The 22,043-nt window shown below is 39.5% G+C and overlaps 1 protein-coding gene across 1 annotated transcript; it reads left to right on the plus strand.

Moving 5' to 3' along the window:
* Positions 1 to 11,986: 11,986 nt before the first annotated feature.
* Positions 11,987 to 17,839, plus strand: LOC147636250 (RHOMBOID-like protein 2). Its single transcript, XM_086801683.1, has 6 exons — positions 11,987 to 12,905; positions 16,035 to 16,198; positions 16,301 to 16,464; positions 16,573 to 16,820; positions 17,145 to 17,286; positions 17,372 to 17,839. The coding sequence occupies exons 1-6, from the start codon at positions 12,673 to 12,675 to the stop codon at positions 17,489 to 17,491; spliced, it is 1,071 nt and encodes a 356-aa protein (XP_086657809.1). The 5' UTR covers positions 11,987 to 12,672; the 3' UTR covers positions 17,492 to 17,839.
* The last annotated feature ends 4,204 nt before the right edge of the window (positions 17,840 to 22,043 follow it).

Below are 22,043 nucleotides of genomic sequence, written 5' to 3' on the forward strand. Positions count from 1 at the left end.
ATGTGCATACTGCTATTCACATCTTACCCAAGCACCATCAAAAACACAAAATATATAAGCTTGCAAGCAAGATATGTCTTCTTATTGTTTACCCTTTCCATAAATGCACCACATGAACAGGAGGGTTGCTTCTGTATTATCACTTCAAATGGTGGCATCCCTGCTCTATCAGCGTCCTTTGTTTTCACAAAAAATTTCTTTGACACCAGCCTTGTATATGACTCCGCCAACAATCTCTGCTTTCATGTCAATGCTTGTTGAATCTGGTCAAATACAGCTTTAGATATACCTCTTCTATAGGGAAACTTATGGCTTTTTCCCCCCAAGAAGGTCATTATCACCATGTGAAGTTGTGGATGTTGAGAGATCCTAAAGTGAAATACCAATATCAAAACCTACACAAATAAGCTTTTATGCTTCCCCAATTTTCAAGGAGGTGCCCTTTGCAAATGGGTTATACATCAAGAACACTAGGGGGTGGATATAAAACTAGTGTTTGAATCTTCTATGTATGTCTCACATTAGTATTGCAAAAACAGCACATCTTATCTTTTGTCCATTGTGATAATTAACAGTCACTTGAAAAACAAGGAGTGACATCCCCACCTTGCAATTGCACATCACATTTACAACCCTTTGCCCAATGATGGCACTTTACCCTCCTTGTCTTTGGAACTCTCCTAATAGCCCACTTTGTATCATGAATTTATTTTTCCATTTCTACTAGTTGTTTGTCTGTATCATGCTCCAAGTCTATCGTTGCATCCTTTGCCTTCACAGAGTCCACCCAGTCTACTGTCAGAGAGATAAATTTTGGTCTATGAGACTACAATTAGCAACATTTTCCTCTTCTCCTTGGTGAAGAGGTCTCTTTGCTCGAATAGTCTTCTTCTCCCCCCTTGAATTTTATCCTATCTATAAACATTGGATTTCCCATCACTGCATCGCCAACTATTCATGAAGTGGCTCTAGGAGATGGGCTGGTCTTTTACCTTGACAAAGTTCTATCTATTAGCATTTAAAGATCAGGTCCACTACCAATGTATTTTCCCTCCATGAAAACTAGTTGTCGAGCACATTGCAAGATTGCATTTATCAAATCTATTACACAAGCATTATAGAGGCTAATTTTGTACTTATAACCCTCTCCTACTAGCCAACTTCCATGTTTTGATTCTTATAGATTAGTCCTAGGCACCAATGCTTGATTGTGGGATCCCCGCCCTACACACACACACACAAGATTCTTAGGTCTTGACACGATCTCATTTTAAGAAGAAAACCTATATCTTACAAACAATAAAGAGCTTTTATGCACCTATACAAGAAAGGTCCCCCAATGTCCTACTCTAAAATGCCACCAACTGAGCCAACTTTCAAGTTTTGCAATGCTCTTATATGCAGCTTTACTTGTTGCCCACCAAGCACGAATTTTTTTGAACTGTACAAGAGCATCATCTTTTGTCTTGCATGTCCTACACTTTTCACCACATTGCAATGTGCACCTCTCTATACTGCGAGAAAATATATTTATTGGTATGAACATTAAGACTATCTCTCCTATAAAAAAGGCATGAGCATTCTTTTCCAACCATCTTTTCACCATTTTTGTAAACCCTACAAATAGCATTCCGATTGGCTCCTACCTCATTAGCCATAAATCCACAAAAATTTATTGGCTTCCCTCGTTGCTCTATCATGACTAAATTTAGATCCTCCCTAGAATAAGACCTATGCCTCTTCATCTTCTTCCTTGAGCTCACATGTGGCAATTGTTAACAACTCTTGGACACTTAAAATAAAATTAAAATATGGGAGAAGTTTGCAAGGGAAATATTTGGAAACTGAAAAAAAAAATTAAAATATGAGATAAGCGTGCAAGGAAACTATTGATCAATGAAGGCTACTAAAAATGAAACCACTCGTCTTGCAAGGGGTCATACACATGTGCGGCCATCATATGCCATCCCTCAATTCTATGAATGTGATCAAAGAAAACCCAAGAGTGTTGCAAATCACCATCAACATCAGCATCCATTCGATCCACAATATTCACCCCTGAGCCTGGTCCTGTCTTGCTGACATCTTAAATATAAAACATCTCTCATCTGAATTTTGAGCTTGTAAGGGGAAATGATTGCCGTGGAAGAATGCAAAATGAATTTTTCTCTTCAGTTCCAAGATTGCTTATATCCCTTCACCTTGTGGTTGATTAGTCTTTCAACTCTGCATGACCACTTGCTTTAGCCTGCACAACAAATATATCCATAAACATCGTGTTTTGAAATTTCCAAACTACCATACATAAAAGTACTAGGAATCACTTACTTGCTAAGCTTCAACAATCCTTGGAGCTCTTGTGCCATCTCAAAAAACTCTTTCTTAGATATATGTTCTCCCACCTTTCTATCTTCATCTATAAATGCTTTCAAAATTAATTCCCTAGCAATAATCATATGAATCTTTCTCGAACCTGCATTGTGGTCTATGTTAACTACTCGAGCAACAAGCTCTTTTGTGTTTTTCAAAGTTGTTCTACACATCCCCTTTGATACCTCATATGTGCATTCCCCGCTGTGTAAACAATTTGTTGTGGGAAGAGTCTTTGGGCATAAAGTAGTATACACACACTGAGCATATCCCCACACACATAGGAACATGCTTACAAAAGAAGCACTCCAAGTTCCCAAAACTACCCATTGCCAAAGAACCCTTTGGAAGAGACCTCAATCATTGCCCTTTTCAATATTAAAGTCAATTTGGAACCTTTGAATAGGCAAGGAACAAACATCTTCCATTCATACACTGATAGGTTCCACCATAAAAGTTTTTTCTTAGAATAAGTTTTTTTGTTGGATCTGGTTTGTGTCTGTGGTTTTGTCAATGCATTTACATCGTACTTCTATTCCATTCCCTCCATCCCTTTTCCATTTATCAATTCATAAATAGAATTCCTGACTTTACCCCTGTATTCACATTCTTCCACCAACTTTATTAGGAGATTGGTACAAGGAAGAGTCCAGATTATTTGGAATGCTGACACTGGTTCTTAACATATAGTCTGTGCTTAAATATCCAGGACAATGTTTTCATCGCATGATCCTTCATGTCTAACTTCCTCATCAATTACTTTGTGAAATAATATCTCTATCAAAATTTCTATGGCATAAAAAGTCAAAAGTTTCACTTTATTACAAAAAGAAAAATGGAGTACTATTCACATTGGAGAGTTGAAACCCCCACTTTGTTGTGTTACATTGGTGTTGGAGTGCGACCTAGAAGACTCTGGGTTACTTTGATCTACTCTTGCTAAAAAGCAGGAAGATAAACTACCTTCAAAATATGAAATGTTTCTCACTGTCAATCCCTTTATAGACAAGGGTTAGACAAAGAACTTGATAAACCCCATCCATTTCAATCAATGCCTCTAATACCACATCATGATTGTAATTAAGCTTTTCTTACAGCATTTTATGATGCAAAGCCACACCCTTTCCATCGATGAAAGGAGCTTCAATGGAAGTTGTTCCAACATTTCCCAAGAAATCCTTTGCAGACCTGCAACATTAATAAAATAATGATTTATTTATTATTTTACATTCACTTTTATTTCATTTTGATATCTTATAAACCTCACATATATTATCGATTAGTTATAATTCATTTAAAACATTGCTATATGTTATTCAGTAAAAAAATCAAAATCAAAATACGTTTTGTTATTTTAATTAAAAACTAATATTTATTAATAATGATAAAGAATTTTATTTTATGTGAATAGTAATCTAATCTTTAAATAAAAAATAATATTTTCTTATTATTTATTCAAATATTTTTTATTTGACAAGAAATTAGTGTGAATTGAGGAATTTTTTTCTCGTTTTCATGTCTTTGTTTATACATTATTTTAAGCATCTTCTTGAATGCATGGTATTCAAAATATGTATTTGTTATGAGTCCTAAGGTCGTGTCAGGTGCACGTCACATTATGAGTACCAAGGTTGTGGGTGCAATTTTGAGATACGTGTATGGATATTTATTATCACTCGCCCAGTGACGAAATGATTTTCCCATCCTAAAAATTTTAGAAAGAAAATTAAAATTTTTATTTTAATTTCTATTTCCAATAAAATTTAAAACATGTCACTGCTTATGTTTTTCTCATGTCACTAATAGAATGGGTTCACCTAGCTTGTCAAAGGGTAGTAGATATTTTACAAGGTCATGTTGCTCTGGACCTAAATGATCGTGTGAAAACATGGAGGTTGAAAGTCTAATACCTAACCGTAAGTGGAAAAAGATTGTGCAAGTGTGTCAGAGTGCACCAATAGAAGGTTCATCTACTGGTGCTCGGCGTTTGTTCAAGCTTGGAGAAACCGACATTGAAGAGAAGCCTCTTGTTAAATAAGTGGAAGTAACAAAAGGAGGTAACAGAGAAGGTGAGGAAGAGAACAAAGGGAAGAGAGAAGGGGAAGGGGATAGGGAAGAATAGAAAGAAGGGGGAGGGGAAGGGGAAGGGGAAGGAGAGATGGAAGGAGTTAATATAGAAGGGGATGATGAAGCTTATAAAGGAGGGAGTGAAGAAGGTAATGATGAGGGGGATGAAGAAGAGACTGTGTAGAAGGTGCTGGAAGGGGGAAATCAGGAAGGAGGGGAATCTGAATCAAGTGCTCAACAAGAAAGTGCACAGGAGACAAATGTGCCAAAACGTGCGGGTAAGAGGAAGATAGAGATATTTGGTAAGCTCTTGAAAACTAGTACACTCAAGCTTTCCTAGAGAGAATTAGGGTGAATTTTATAACACCACCTCCAAAAATCACTCTATGTAGGCTCATTCCAATAGAAGCAATCAGAAAATTAAGTCCATCAATAGAGAAAACTTTATCAAGGTCTCTTATGAAAATGGGTGGTTACTTGGAAAGTAAGGGGTCCTTCATTGTTTCCATCCTTGATTTAGAGGGGGAGGAGACACCCCTGACAAATGAGAGGAGGAAGTCTTGGAGTGATGCATGGAAGACTATGAATGACACGTTTGAGCAACTCTTGAACACAAATGCAGAGTGGGGTCCATACCTTAGGGACATTTATGGAAACAATTGCCACAAAGCATTCATGGATTGCATCAAAAGAGGTGAGTATTATATTATAACTGTTTATATCGATGGTCAAATCTTGTCTTTTACTTATTTATTTTTTGTGTTTTTGATGCTACAGAATACCAAAATGATTTGTCGATGCACTTCAGTGTTGTTTGTGATTTTGTTTCATTTGACAACAATGATGTTGGGGAACTCTTGCTTTCTCTCACCCAATTGAACAAGTAAGAAATTTATCTCTCCCGAGAGGATTGAACTTATTTACTCTCTCATCTGATTAACCAATGTGCATTTTGGGTCGTTGATTGAAATGTTGTCTTGTGTGATAGGATCAATGAGTTTGGGTGTTCCCAACACATTTGGAGATAAGCTTTTTTAGATTAGGAAACTTGGGGAGTCAGACCTTACTACTCTTATTGCTGAATTTGGGGAAGAAGATAAGAAATGGATTGATGCAGACTTGAGGAAACTTGGGGAATCAAACCGTACTACTCTTATTTGCTGAATTTGATGAAGAAGATAAGAAATGGATTGAAGCAGACTTGAGGAAACTTGGGGAATCATACCTTACTACTCTTATTGCTAAATTTGATGAAGAAGATAAGAAATGGATTGAAGCAGACTTGAGGAATATAGTTGATGCAAGCCGAAAAATGGGTTGGTACAAGATTCCAATTCAAATACTCACACAACTTGTTTTCAAGGTAATTTCCTACTTGTAACTTGCATTTCTAAAATGTGAGATTACATATATGTCTTCCATTTGCAAAGTGAAAAAAATGAACTTACATTAATTTTTCTTGTTTTATTATATTATGTTTTCTATTAAAGGATAAAATGGAACAAAAAGTGGATGAAAAGACAAAGGGCATAGATGATGAGACCAGAAAAAAGGTCATAAGAGAGGTGGAGGTGTTTTACAGAGGAAAAGCATGGAAGTATGTGAGGCTTACAGATCCTCGCAATGGTGAGTGTTACTGGCGTGCTATCCTTTCTTTACCTTGGCATGAGCCAAGCAAACACATTGCCACAGAGGAGAAATTGAACATGATTACTGTTGCCTACATTAAAGATGAAGACAAATCCTTTCTTGTGGGGATGCTTAACAATTCCCAATCTCTTATACACACCTTGGAGTACTTACCGAATGACAAGAGAAAGATACGAGATTGGTTACACATGTTTGTTTATTGGCTTCAAATTTCCAAATTGGGGGTATATTTGTTGCATGACATATGTAATGCAAATAGAGTGAGGCTTCCTAATGACAATGTGTACACAGAGTATGTGATGACCAATCAAAGAAAGTACTTTAAAAAGGCTTTCAAGACTCATCAAGGAAGAATTAGATTCAACAATGACATCGAGCATCAGCCCAGTCTTCACAAGGCTACACAATGTGTTATTTATAGGTGAAATACTTCCTATATACTTCTTGACCTCTTAAATTAATCATTAATGAAACCTATTGAAATCATCTTATGTAATAAGCAAGCGGCTTCTTAAGCTTTTGAGTGTGGGTTCACTTCAGAGTATACCTCCACTAACAACCATATGGGCTTGCAATGATACAACATCATATATGTATGAAGACTTGCAATTGGGAGGAAGAGTAAGTGTGTATCCTTTGAGTTCTTGTAATAGCATAGTCAACTGTAACTTTTTCTTATTCTTGTTACATCTATACACATGCTATTTCTAGTATTGAGGGAGATCATTGTTTGTCCATGGTGGTTGGTCATGGAAAAAATTATAACACACCAAATGAAGAGATGGATCTATATTAACAACATAAGTCTGTATTTCTACGAGCATAGCCTGAGATTACAGATAAGGTAAGTGAGAATCGTTTGTCTTTCATGTGTTATAATATAATTACATGATGTAACATGTGTTTTGCATGTGTGTCGTATGTTTAGAACACTCCCATTGCCATTCTACTACATTGGCCTGCTGCCACATTACTCATGCCACCTATGAACCTAGGAAGACAACTTGTAGAACAGGCCTTGCAGGTGAGCAAGAGGAAAGTAACACAAGAAAGGAGTAGTAGCATTGGTGGATAGGAAACTAAGAACGTTGGAGATCCATTAATAGACATTTTGGAACCAAAAGGTGAGTTGACTCTCCATACATATCACAATGAATATCCCTACTTGACCTAGCCATGCTAACGTTTAAAATTGTGACAGGAATTATATTTGCCTTTAATGCAAGCATTATAGATCCTTCTTTAATGTAAGCATTATAGATCCTTCTTTGGATGTTCAAAATTGGAAGCAACCTTCCACCATCATGAGTGGAATTATGGAAGCATTAAATATAATTTGTACTAAAGGCAAGGTGAAAGGGAAGATGGTGGATCATTGTGTTGAGCTAATATTTGGTGACTTCCTCTGACATTGTTGTAAAGGGTTGTTCCAGAAATAAGATTCCATCTTGGAATAGGGTTGATGATAATCTATATATCTCGGCCTTTAAATTTTATGGCTTTTATCTCTCTAATGTTGGCTTCTTTTCATGCCTATACACAATAGACGAGGCTACAAAGGTGGAGCATTATGCCTCAATTCAAGGTTTTGTAGTGGTGCATCACCAAGTTGTGAAGTGTACACCACTGATGGGAACAAAAAAGGGACTAATGGCAATAAAGGTAACCTTTCTACATAGAAGCTAATTTCATATAATACTTTATTTTCATTATCTCAATAAATGTGTAACACACGTGACATGACTTATCTTATCTGCATTTGTATGCTCTTCTTCACCATAAATGTATTCTCAATTCATAGTGATCAAGTACTTCCTAGAAGCATGTGGCATTTAATTTTGGCATTTAATTTGTACAAACAGAACTTATAATGCACCAAGAAGGGTAACATTGAATGTAACTAATGAGGGTCTTGGTAGAATAACTTCATGTATGCCACATAATGAGAGAGTTGTGCATCTGCAAAGTGCAGCTACTGAGGGTGAAATAAGAAGAATAGCAATGAATAGTACAACTAAAGTGTCTTCATCTTTGGAACATAATGAGAGAGATTAGTGGCTTATGTGAATGGAGCTAATGAGGATGCAACTATAGTGTCTTCCATTTTGGGTCATAGAGAGAGAAATACCAATTGTTGATACAATGAGAAGAGCAAATGCGTGAGAAATCCCCTTCTATGTTTTTCATAAAGAAAAGGGAGGGATTTTGTCTATTCTTCATGAGTTTCCACCTTTACTAGGTGTACATCCTGCAATGTGGCCTTTGGAATATTTAAGCGCTACAATACACTCATTAGGAGGGTTTGACATATGAGTGTGGGTTTTATGGAGCATGATTTTGGGAGTCTGAAAAGAAGACGAGTTGTAGGCGAGTTGTTGGGAAATATTGTTGTAAAGGTGGGCGTGTGTCTCTTCTTGCTCTTTAGAACTGTCTATGCCATTGAGGTCTTTGTTCTGTGTGCTAATGATATTGTATGTAAGAATTTTTAAAAAAACATCCGAGCTTACAATAGTGTGTTGGCTTTTGCATCATTGAGTGGAAGGTTTGATGAATCTCTCTCTTAACAATAATGGTGTGTATGCTTTTAGGTTGCATGGCAATGTATACCATCTCTCCCTAATGGTATGCCATAGCTTGCAACTATATGTATACAGAGCATGAATTGAAAAATTGATTGGGTGTTATGGTTGGTTTGGAATCTGCAACTTTAGAACCACTACAACTCATGATGCATATGCATAATCCATATGCATAAGCATTAGGGGAAGGTTGAGATATTCTAGGGGCCCTTTAAGAGCACAAATGATTAAAAAGAGGATTAGAAAAGGGTCCAATTGGAGGATGCCAACTTGGGAAAAATGTTGGGTGGTCCCTTAAAAAGGTGTGGTCAAAGATTTAGGTCCTATAAAATATCACTTTTAAAGGCTAAAATTTCGCTTTTGAAAGCTCCTACTGTCACTTTTTAATACAGTTAGGATATCACTTTTGATCTCATGTTTGAGGTGAACGTTGAAGAACCAATTGAGGAGAACTGTGTGTGCTAGAGGAGGCGGATGAGATTAGTGATTTCCTCCGTGAGCTTGATATCAAACTCTTGAGCCTTGTCACCATGTTTGAGGTGAACGTTGAAGAACCAATTGAGGAAAACCGTGTGTGCTAGAGGAGGCGGAGGAGATTAATGATCTCCTCTGTGAGCTTGATATCAAACTCTTGAGCCCTATCATCGTGGATGGGCAAGAGTTTTTATTTTTGAATGATATTCAAAAGACCATGGGCCTTAGGGAGGATCAAGCACTTTCAATCCTCGCCAACATAGAAGGTCAACTCAACATCAGCTACTACAGTGATAGTGACTTCTTAAAGTTTGTGGAGTACTTATCATATGGTGCCATTCATTCTATTGAGGAGACAGTTGCTTCTACTTTAGTTGTCGATCAAAGAAGCAGCGCCTTTTTATAGTCATGTAACAAAGGGATTTTAGGCTTACACATGCACATGGGGGATAGGGGGGCTTAGGGGAATTTACACATGTGGTGTTAGGGCATGAGGGCCTTGGGACTATAAAAGGCACTAGACCTAGGTCTATTGTACTTTTTGATTACCTTTAACCACTTTTGAACCCTTGAATATATTTGGATATATTAGTCATTTTTTGCTCTCTCTCTCTCTCATCTAGGCTAATCAAGCTAATCAAGGTTAATTAGGCTAAATGCAGCTGATGGAAGTAGAAATCCGATGCCGAAAAAGCTAAAAGCTGAAGGTTGAATTGTTGACCGAGAAAAACCGATGGATGCAGGTGAATGGCTGATCGAGCACAACTAAAGCTGAATGTGCGAATGCTGAAGCTGAATGTTGATTGAAGAAAGCCAAATGCTGAACTGCTAACCAGGCAAAGCTGACGGACGCAATTGAATAGCTGATTGACCAGAATTGACAGACTTAGTAGTCCAATGCCAAAAGGAATGCTGAATGACTAACTGTATCGTCAGACGTAGAAGTCCAATACTGAAAGGTGAAAGTCGGTCGTTAGAGACAGTAGAGCAGCCAACAACAAAAACAATAGAACGCAGCGGATACTAAAATCTGATGCTGAAAACTTGAGCCGAGTGTAGTGCTAATGTGCGAGGTTGCCCAGAATATACGACATCATAAAGGAAAGCTAACCAATGTATAGAAGGTGCAAAAGCCTATAACTATGAGAATTGCGAATTGCAAGACACTGCTCTGTAATAGGAGGTGATGCTAGTGGAGGAGGCCAACAACAACCGAAACATCAGGAGCCAACGTCAACAAAGGAAAGATGTCAAGGCCAATAGCAGGTTGTCAAGGTGAGAGTAGACACGAATGCTGGTGGTGGGTGTTGACAACCGAATGCGAACGTAGGCTCTAGAACCAAGACTCCAAAACAAGGCTCTAATACCAATGTTGGATGAGGGAGTAGATGCTCTCTGCGCGCACACACACACACACACACACAGAGTCACACGAGTTCAGAGAGAGAGAGAGAGGATGCTGTAATAGCTGGAAGTACTAAATGATAATGATAGTGAATGTGTGGAGTACAAAGTACAAATGGCCCTAACCCTAGGGCTGATGTGGCTAACACACAAGAGTGTATTCACACGGGGAAAAAACCCCTGCTACTAGCACAGGGCCCTAACCCTAGGGCTGATGTGGCTAACACACAAGAGTGTATTCACAAAGTACAAATGGCCCTAACCCTAGGGCTGATGTGGCTAACACACACAAGAGTGTATTCACACGAGGAAAAAACCCCCTACTACTAGCAGGTTGTCAAGGTGAGAGTAGACACGAATGCTGGTGGTGGGTGTTGACAACCGAATGTGAACGTAGAACCAAGACTCCAAAACAAGGCTCTAATACCAATGTTGGATGAGGGAGTAGATGCTCTCTGCACACACACACACACACACACGCACGCACAAACACACACACACACACACACACACACAGTCACACGAGTTCAGAGAGAGTGAGAGAGGATGTTGTAATAGCTGGAAGTACTGAATGATAATGATAGTGAATGTGTGAAGTACAAAGTACAAATGGCCCTAACCCTAGGGGGCTGATGTGGCTAATACACAAGAGTGTATTCACACGGGAAAAAACCCCCTGCTACTAGCACAGGGCAAAAAGTGTCTGTGTGTAGGGTTGTTCACACCAGGGATTTCCAAGGCTAACAGTTTTTAGCGTTGCACCCTATTTGGCTATGTCCGTCTTTTAAACCTGCGCCATCCATTTGCTGCATTTGTTTTTTTATAGTAGCATGGAGCACCAGGCACCAACTTAGGCGCTAAGCTTTTCACGTTTTTTAAAAATCGCTTTTCGGTAGTTTTTTTCTCCCAACTGAGCAGGGAGCATGCGTTATTTTGTTTTTTTAGCACTTTAGCATGGAGCGCCCGGCACCAACTCAGGCACCAAGCTCTTCACGTTTTTTAAAGCACTTTTCATTATATATATTTTTTCCAATAGAGCAGGGAGCGGGCAATATTTTTAGCAGCCAAAGCACAAAAGTCATTTCTGGCGTTTTTGGGAAATTTTCGATGCTTCACTTTTTCGCTGTATATTTGCTGGTGGTGTTGGTTTATTTCGAGAAGTTGAAATAGCATGCTGCAGTGGCCTCACATCCACCTTGCTTTGTGCAAGGGTGTTAGGCGAGCAAAGGTAAAGATTTTTTGATTGTGAAAATAAAAGAGATAAGAAGGAAAAAAATTATGAAGAGAGAGAGAGAGAAAAAGAGAGAGGTATAAAGTCGCAACACGAGGCCATATAAGACCAACGGTGGGACTTGAACTCGGGCCTTTATAAGGTATGTATAGATACAAATGTAAAGGTTGATTGATACTTGGCTTGAGATGGGCACGTCGTCTTCTTAAGCAAAAAAAACAGTTCGGTTCGTATCGACCATGTGCCTATTGGCCCCCTCATTCTTTTCTTGTAAGCGTGGCAAGGGATCGTCTTCGCTCGGTGAGCTGAAATGCAAGCAAGGAAGAAGAGGAAGAAGAAGAAGAGGAAGAAAAGAAGATTACTGTTTCTGCAATGCCCACGAAGATACTCCCCTGTCTCATCACGCTTCTCCTGGCCCGACTCCCCCACCTATATCGTCATGTGAATCTGCTGCCCACACAGAAAATCATCGTCAAAGAGAAGATCATAGGAAGACACAGAGAACTCTTAATTACAGCAGAAAGAAAGAACAACCCTTGCTTAATGATCCCGGAAACCCTTATTTCATCTTTTCTTTCCAGAGCCCTATCTCTCTCCTTGTACAGAACCCTAGCTTCTTCTCATTCCTTCGTATGAACCCTCGCTTCATCTTTCTGCTGAACATTGCTGCCTCTCTAGAAAATTCCTGTTTCTGCAGAACCATTGCAGCAGGGAGGAAACCCTAATTTCTTTCCGGAAGTAGTATCTCCGTCTATCTGTTCACCCCTCTGCAAATCTAGTTTCTCTTCTGCTGTATAGTGCAATAAGAGTTTCTCTGAAACCAGAAAGCTTGAGAAGCGGCTTATAAATGGCGAGAGAAATGCAGAGCCAGGCCTTGGATTTCTGAACACAGAATCGATGGTGAAGAGGTGGAGCAAGGTGAAACAGGTGCGCTTTGCAGACGATGAACGGCCCAGGGGTTGCTCTTTGTTGGTGCCCATCATCTCAGCTGTGGATGTGATCATCTTCATCTTCACCATGTATGTTAATAACTGCCCTCAACATACAGATGGCTGTGTTTTGGGGTTTCTGGGCAGATTTTCCTTTCAGCCAATCATGGACAACCCTCTTGTTGGACCTTCATCGTCAGCGTAAGTTCTCTCTGCCCATTTCTGTTGCAAATGCTTGTCATAGTTAGCTAGATATCAACACTTTTGTTTGCTTTTACATCATTTCTGCGTTTAAGCTTATTGCTCTGCGCACGTGTTTGTGTAAACAGAGAAAGAACATGCATGCTATGCACGCACATGCCTATGCATGCCTGTGTAGAGCGGGGGAGACATGATTGATATATAATGTTACAATCTGTGGGGATCACATGCAAGTGCAATTTCTTTTCTCATCTCCTTCACCTTGCAAATGTATATGACTGATTTATTGTTCATAGATGGATGGAAGGATCGATTAATAGCTTGATTGACGGATACATACAGTTGACAGATAGATTCATAGATCAATTGATACGTGGATAGATATGAACACACATATGTAGGTACATACATACAAACATAGAAACCTAGGAAGATACATAGATTCAGAAATAGATAGCTCATAGATACATACATATATATATGAATACATGTGGCAACTTGCAAGAGCTGCTATACTTGCCTGTATGGATTGCCATGCTAGTTTTAAGGGTTGTGTGCCCTAAAAAATTGTCAATTTTCACAGCTATGCACACCTGCATGCCTCCTTTTTATATGTTTACAATAGTTTTGCTTCATTTCTCTCCTCTCTCTCTCTCTCTCTCTCTCTCTCTCTCTCTCCTTTTGAAATATCATCTATTTACTTGTATCTTTCACTTTTTGATTTTACTTCGTAGTAAGCACCGGGTCCATCCAAGAGTCCGGACTCTTGAAATCTAGTGAGCAACTTATGTGTGGGTCCTGATGAGAGCACAAGTGTTGCTTTGCTTATGAGTTTTCATTCATCTCTCTCTCTCTCTCTCTCTCTCTCTCTCTCTCTCTCTCTCTCTCTTTGGGATACACACACACACACACACACACACACACATATATATATATGTGTGTGTGTGTGTGTGTATCTTCCGCTTCTACCTTGGTCACGCAACTCGATTGACAATTTCATGTTTAAAGCAATGGAATGTCTATGGAAAACCAAAGCGGGTAGAAAAGGCTTACGTTTGCTAAGGCAAGAGCTTATATGTTCGCCTAAGATGCATGGTGGGCTCAATGTCTTTAATATTCATTATCATAAACTGGCAAGGAAGGCCACTTTTCTACTTGCATTTATAGAGTAAGTCAAGCCATAGGCATGCATGCTGGGTGGGAGCTATGTGCACTAACATGCGAACAAATACATATGGACATTGGATTATCAATTATGATGATAGTCTTTGGGCATTTCCATGGTCGTATTCCAAGCTCTCCATATTCGATTGCTCTCATTCGAGATTGGCAAGCTATAATGTCATTTACAATGGTATGGTAGGCCTCCGAATCGAGGTAACTCACTGTTGTTGTATTCATTGGAGCAAGGTATTTGATCAACCGCTTGCTTTGTCTCAACCAAGAAAGACATACAATCTGTCTACATTGGGGATTCGTCACATACACGACATCGTGGATGAAAATGGTTATGTTCTCACTTTTCCATGTGCAGCCAGACAATGTAATTTTGGGATGCAGCATAGGCCAATCTGGAGTCATTTTAGAAATGATGCAGTTGTTTCAACCAGTCCTAATCCTTGAGGAGACAGAGAGACTTCAAGATTGGTGTTTTGATAGGCAACTTCCGGGATATACTCTTGTGTCTTTTTGCCCATTTGTATGCGGCCAAGGCTTATAGGCTACTCTTATCGCCTCCATGGATTGGAGGATCATGCAAATTGTCTTTGGCATATGCCAAAATCTCTTGCTTGGTGGAAAGATGCATTGAAAAGAATTTGGAAGAGTTGATTGTCCCTCAAGCAGCGACTGTTTCTATGGAGATGTCTGGTTGAGGTATTCCCAGTGGGATCTCTTTTGGCATGAAGACATATTGCCACTAGGTGGTGTTCCCATCCTACAGAGACAGTGCCTCACCTTCTTTGGTATTGCTCTTACTCAGGATTTTCTTGATGATTTGTCTGGACATCTTCGGCTGGGGAGGCATTTTGGACGAATGTTTTGGCTTTTTGGTTGCCTTTCTCCTTCACTACTAGATTATACAGACTTCCTTGATTGGACTGGATTCTAGGCATTGTGGATTGTCTACTATGCTCGGAATCAGTTGCTCTTCTTTGGAGATTCTATTCGGCTCTTTGCTTACTTCTGGAGAGCCCTTTTACAATCCCTTCTGAGATTCTCATGAAATCGGAGGCCTTTCCTTCCAGCAACTAGAAGTGTTTTCCCACTATTTCCGAACTGAGTAGTAGCTGCCCCACTTTGGGCAGCTATGAATGTATATTTGTTTTCCCTAATGAGATAGCGGCTTAACTAAAAAAAGTATGTATGTATGTACGTGTATATGTATATGTATATATGTGTGTGTGTGTGTGTGTGTGTGTGTGTATTTGACCATTATGTATGTATGTATACGTATATGGTCAAATGTACAGCATACGCAACGATCACTTCTTCCTCCTTAGATCATACAACCCTTTTCTCCCTCGTATTTTTTATGGACGTTTTTCTGAATTCGTTTGGGAGTTTAATTATATCTATACTTCTTATTAGGTGCCAGGGCTTGAATCCCTGACCCATGTGTTGGCAGGCTAGGGCATTCCCATTTGGGCTAGATCTTGATTTTTCTTGATTCAAATCATAACTGACTGAGTTTCAAATCATAACTGACTAAGTTTCTTGTTTGAGTAGCTACTGTATTAGTTGAACATAAATTATCAGAAGCCTATTTTTTTTGCTGCAGTCCTTGTTTTCTTTGCAAATTTTTGGCATTTTCCTTGCTTGTGTTTATTTGTTATTAAATAGGTGCAATTACTTTCAATTTGTAAGGTTAGATATATTTCAGTCTTATGAAGATACAAAAGCATAGATACACACATACATGCAGAGATGGTAGATACATAGAGATACACACAGATAGACCAATCTATCCATACTTACATACATCGATAGACATAGCACATAGATACACAAATAAATGCATGGACACGTACGTGTGCACACACACACACACACACACAGAGAGAGAGAGAGAGAGAGAGGCTTTCAGCCTGTTACAGAGTCCTTAATTGATGTCACTTTTGGCTACATCAGATTATCAAAAATGGGTGGACTGTCCTCAGATCTGGTTGCTCACGGCCATCAGTTCTGGCGTCTCTTCACTTGCATTTGGCTGCATGCGGGCCTTGTTCATCTCTTTGTCAATATGCTTAGCTTGCTGTTTGTTGGGATTCGACTTGAACAAGCATTTGGTTGCGGTAAACACCGTCTTTTATGGATTTTGTGTTTGGATAAACACTTAGTTGTCAGTTACTATATGGTGTTGAACCTATCCAAGTTATTGAATGCTCATTTGACAGGGAGAATAGGGAGCATATATTTAATGTCTGGTATCGGGGGCAGCCTCTTCGCAGCGCTGTTTCTTCAACATCGGGTTTCTGCTGGGGCGTCCACGCCATTGTTTGGGCTATTAGGAGCTATGCTGTCTGAATTGATCATTAACTGGTCCCTCTATGAAATGAAGGTTGGCTGTTAAAAAGGATGAATTCCACTCACATCACCATAGTTTTGATTTTGAAGTGATGTGCTATTTAGAAAGATTCAGAATGGGAAAATCTCTTGAATTTTGCAGTGTGCACCATTGGCTACACTGGCCTTGATATCTGCGGGGAATCTTGCTATTGGAATATTCCCGCATAATGACAACTTTAGTCACATTGGAGGCTTCATCTTTGGATTTCTGTTAGGCTCTGTGTTCCTCATGAAACCTCAGCACGGCTGGGGGAATCAAATCATCACACCCAGCAGAAAACCAGAAACAAAATACAGAGTGTATCAAATTTTTCTCTGGATTGCAGCCGTCATTCTTTTAGCGATAGGGTAATTCTTTCATATTTGAATGCTCTTATCGCTTTAAGCAGATAAGAACTCAATAGAGAGTTCTTAGGCTGGTTACACAACCTACCTGCTGGTCAATGGGAGCCCATTGAGGCTGCTCGTTGGGCAGTGTTACCTGACAAGCAATCTGGCCCGTCTCACTCCCCGCCCATGTGATGCCTGCCCACTGTCACATGGTGGGGGAATATTTTGTAACCAGCCTTAGTACTTTTAAGCATATAATCATTGACTTTGGATGATATAGTTTTGAACAGGTCATTTATTTATTGATGCCCTCAAATCTTGTCTTTATTTCTTCACTTGCAGATCTATCATTGGCTTAATTCTGGATTTTCATGGGGTAGATGGCAGTGCTAATTGCAGTTGGTGCCATTACTTGAGTTGCGTGCCCTCCTCGTGGTGGAAATGTGATGATGGTGGTGGCGGTGGTAGGCGGGCAAGTTGTAACGTGAGTGGACATATTTTTTTTTTTTGAAATTATAGTCCACTCTCTTGTTTTTAGGTGCACTAACAGTAACCACCTCTTGTGACAGTATGTGATTTATAGCAATTACATGTTTATGAGATGTGAGAAGAATCAAAGGACACAGTTGTACAATGGGATCTTCTCAGCTTCTGCCCTAACGTTGCTGTGCTCAAAGCTTTGTAGTTGACCTCATGCTTTGTAAAGCAGTTGGCCTTTTGTCCTCTTCCCATAGGTTATTGGCCTTCTGTCCTTACTTTAAAGGTTGCGAGCCATTAATTGCTTGCCAAAGCTAGATTGAATATGGGGGCAGTTTTGAAAGGGAAAGCTTCACACAATGCATCACCTTGGTATACATCGGCATCGTAAAAAGGAGCTCTTCAAAGATACAAGTGTCCAGCTCAAAGCCTAATCATGGGTGTGGAAGCTTCATGCAAAGATGCTCTACTGCAAAGCTGTAGCTGGTTTAATATTTCAGAGGCTTGAAGGCCAATAGATGTCTTTGCACTTATGTGAATATGATAACCATTTTGCACCAGCAATTTTGCAGTCTCAACAATGAAAATTCTTTCAACTAAAGATTTAGGAAGAGGTTTTTCCTATTACCTAACAAGGTTGTGTATGTAAATGTAAAAATGTAGATTTGGAGCTGAAGTTCTTGATTGAGACCAGAAGGTATTACAAAAGATGCAGTGCATCTGCTTGGAGCAACATAAAAAGGGTTGTTAACCTTGCCATTCATAGAACAGAGATGTTAGGGTTGTGGCGGCCTAGTGGTGCGCCACGTGGCTCCCCCTCGATCGAAAAAAAACAGTATGAGCCACATTAAGTTTATCTTGTTGCAGTTTTTGTTTTCCCTTGAGAACATCTGCGATATTGGATGCCCGTCTGGAGGCGGTTAGAACTTGTGGCCATGGCCACAATACCAATGGGTGGCCGTTGTTGAAGATTGAACTCAAGACCTTCCCAGTACAAGTGAATTCTAAATCCACGCCACTGGGCTTCACACCGAATTGGCATAGAGAAGTTTTAGCGATCTTTTTATTTTGGTAAGTTTGCCACTTGTGCGCGCAGCTTGAATCTCTCTGCCCATTCATGTGCATGTCAAATCATCTCTCTTGTAGCACCTTCCCTCTCCCTAGTTAATCGGGCAGGAATCTGCCATAATGAGGTCAAGGTAAAATACAACTATGCCAAGAACGGCCCAGTTGAGGCGCAAACTTCGAATTTGGAAGTTGGACGAGCAATGATGTGAGAATGGCACTACAAAGTGAGCATTTATTGCTCTTTCAACGCGCACGGCCCAATTAACTGAGCCATGAAAAGAGGCCTTTACTGTGCTGCCAGAATAATCTCTCTGCCCAGCTCAGTCCTTGCTTGCTGTCATCCTCAAAATTGAAGCCTTCTGAACCCTTCTTGAGGCATGTTACCCTTCACATAAGGGGATGGAAAATTTTACCCTTCAAAAGAAGAGCTTAATTTTTTAAAGTTCTTTAATGTGTGCTTCTCCAAAGAAAGATGATTAAGATTGTGCCCTTAAAATGAAAAAATGGGGTCACCCTTCAAATTTGGTGCTGGTCAAAGCTATCTTTCACTTAACAGTTTTCTTCTTGGCACAAGGGAAGGAGAGTTTGGTGCAACGGGAATCCTCTCTCTCTCTCACACACACACACACAAGTTTTGTCCAAAATCACCTTAATCTTGAAGAAAGAAACATGGTCCATATGAATTGTCGACCCAACTAGAGAGTTTGAAAAATGCGATCTTTCCTTTTCTTAGATCTATGCAAGCATTGAAGGCATTTCTTGTCAAGGTGATTTTTGACAGAACTTTTGTGTGTGGGTGGGGGATGAGCAGTGGGTGGAGCAGAGCCAAGTTGGGAAGAAGAAGAAGATTATTTTTACTTTGTAGGGAGAGCAAGGGGATGGGGTCCTCGCATGGGGGCTTGCTACTTGCCCCTAAGGTTCCTTAAAAGGATGAGCTTCAGACAATTAATTCATGTTTGCATAAGTGGGCATTAAGTAATGTGACCTAAAATGAAGTTATCAAAATACATGAAGACCTCGCATAGGGGGTTGTTACTTGCTGCCATGTAATTTTCCAATTTGATGAAACTTGTCCATGTTTGTTGTCAAATTCTTACCTTGAATATAGTTACAAGAAGAAGCCAAATTGTGTGCTAGTGGGATGTAGTTCTTAGATGCCAATTGGTACTATTTTGGGTTGAGAAAGCATGAGGATGAGATTGAATGTTCTAAGACATTTTGAGACATTTTGATCACAAAACCGCTTTCAACGAAGTCAATGACAGAAGCGTTTCTATGTTCGAGTCTAGGGGTGGCTTGGCTTGAAGCATGGAGTGTTGATGTCTGTTGGAACTTACACATGGTGCATGCTAATCGGCCGTGGTTTTGTCATTGTAGGTGGTGGGAATCCTAGTCCAAGCTACTACTCTCATACCCTTTGCTGCTCATCATGCTTTATTTATGACATGTTAAGAGTGCAAGTGTCATATGCATTTACGGGTGCTTAGTTGAAGGAGTTTATAGTGAAAGACAACCATATGAATGAAGAAGTTTAACATGCTTTTAGGAATACTTCCAAGGTCATGATCCTAGCTTGCCACAACTTTTGGAGAGAAGCAAGGTAGTGCCATCTCATTGAGGACATGATAAGAAACAATCGATATGTAAAGATGAACAAGAGAAGAATATCACCCTCAACTAGCAACGCAACTTGAGAAAAGATAACTCTCTTGCACATTACTCGAAATCATCACACAATATTGTCCAAATCATTGTCAAAAAAATAATTGCACATTACTTTGTTTTGCTACAATTATATATAAAAAACATCCTTTTGAAAATTAGAATTCACACACACACACACACACGTGTGCACACGCATACACATAGTGGAGAAGTTCAAGGGAGCACACAATGAGGTGATAGATAGATAATGAATGTAAGCTGTACAAAGATGATAAGTATAACTCAAGATGGGTACTAGCATAGGGAAAAAAAACCCCTAAAGAGGGAAAAAGTGCCATCATCACTCCTAGAGGGGATTTGTAGCCATATTTGGTACTGATGTGTTCACACACATCAGTACCAAATATGGCTACAAATCCCCTCTAGGAGTGATGATGTGAACAAGAGGTGAGTTGGCACTAGAAGGATAGAGATGTGCTAGGCTCTTTGGATCGTGATAGGGAGCCCAGACTAGTTCCCAAAGAGGAGTAAGTTTAAAGCTTTGTGAAAAGCTTCAAACTTTCCTCTTTGTGGGAGAGCCTTTGTGAATAAATCTACCAAGTTGTCATGTGTTGGCACATAAGTCAAGCTGATGTCCCCTGCAGAGCATCGCTCCTTGACATAATGATAGTGCACCTCAATGTGCTTTGTGCGAGCATGAAAAATTAGATTCCTTGCCACAACATTTTGACTGTTAGTGAATTTGGTGTGGCCGAGGACTTGCCAATACCCAACTTAGCAATAAGGTGCTTGAGCCAAACACACTCAACTATGCTGTAAACGTTGGCCTACACTTAGCTTCATAGCTAGAAGTGGCCGCAGTGGGTTGCTTCTTGTTGAGCCATGATATACATGAATCACCAAGGTGAAAGCAAAAATCGCTCATGAACACTTGTGCGTCATAACATCCAACCTAGTATGAATTTGTAAATGCATGCAGCTATGATTTAGCCCCCTTGGGACAAAGTGATTAGTGCTTTGACTGCCAATGCTTTGTGCTTGGGCTATGCATAAATCTACACAATATTGAGACCACATACTGAATGTCAAACTTGGTGTTACATAAAAAGATAAGGCATCTAATAGCTTCTTGATAAAAGTGAGCATCAAAAGGGTCACTTTGAATCTTCAAGATTTAGTCGTAAACCTGGCTTCATAGGTATAGCACAGGTTTATAGTCTTCAAGATTGAACCTCTTCAATAATGCATCTTTGTATTTCCTCTGCAGCATAACAATGCCATCATGACACTGCCAAAGAAGAATTCGCTTGGTAGCAGGATGATAGAGACAATAACCCTTAATTTCTGAGCTGTACCCCACAAAATACATTTAATAGCCTTATTGTCAAGCTTTGTCTACAAATTTGTGTAGGCACAAGTGCATAAGTAAGATAATAAAAAATGCGTAAGTGAGCCACAGAGGGCTTTATGCCTTTCCAAGCTTCAAAAGGTGTAATTTTATGCAAAGCCTTTGTAGGACACCTGTTCAAAACATATGTTACACACATGACTGCTTCTAGCCAGAAACCATGAGAGGCAACTCCTAACTTTTGACCATACAACGTGCTATCTCCATGAGATACCTATTTTTTTTTTAGCTACAATGTTTTGTTGAGGTGTGTAGGGCACAATACATTGGTGTTTTATCCCATGTTTAGCCATGTATGCATGAAACTCCTTAGACATATACTCCCCCCCTCGATCAGTACGCAAGGTACTAATCTTACATGTAGAAACACTTTCAACCATAGAAACAAAGTACCTAAAGCACATAAAAACCTTTGATTTTTGTTTCAATGGATATACCAAAGTATGTCTGGAATAATGATCAATGAATGTAACAAAATAGAGCTAGCCTCCAATAGATGGTGTCCTCATAGGACCACATACATCACTGTGTACAAGCTGCAATTTTTGGATAGCTCTAACTGAACCATCATTGGGAAATGATGCTCGTTGTATTTTTCCAAGAATACAACCCTCACAAACATG

This window comes from Cibotium barometz, chromosome 8 (genome assembly GCF_041138505.1).
Source record: "Cibotium barometz isolate CiBa-2024 chromosome 8, ASM4113850v1, whole genome shotgun sequence".
Taxonomy (NCBI): domain Eukaryota; kingdom Viridiplantae; phylum Streptophyta; class Polypodiopsida; order Cyatheales; family Cibotiaceae; genus Cibotium; species Cibotium barometz.

Coding starts and splice junctions, on each gene's coding strand:
- LOC147636250 (XM_086801683.1), top strand. CDS start 12,673: ATGGTGAAGAGGTGGAGCAAGGTGAAACAGGTGCGCTTTGCAGACGAT. Junction 16,199..16,300: donor TGAACAAGCATTTGGTTGCG/GTAAACACCGTC, acceptor CTCATTTGACAG/GGAGAATAGGGAGCATATAT. Junction 16,821..17,144: donor GTCATTCTTTTAGCGATAGG/GTAATTCTTTCA, acceptor CTTCACTTGCAG/ATCTATCATTGGCTTAATTC.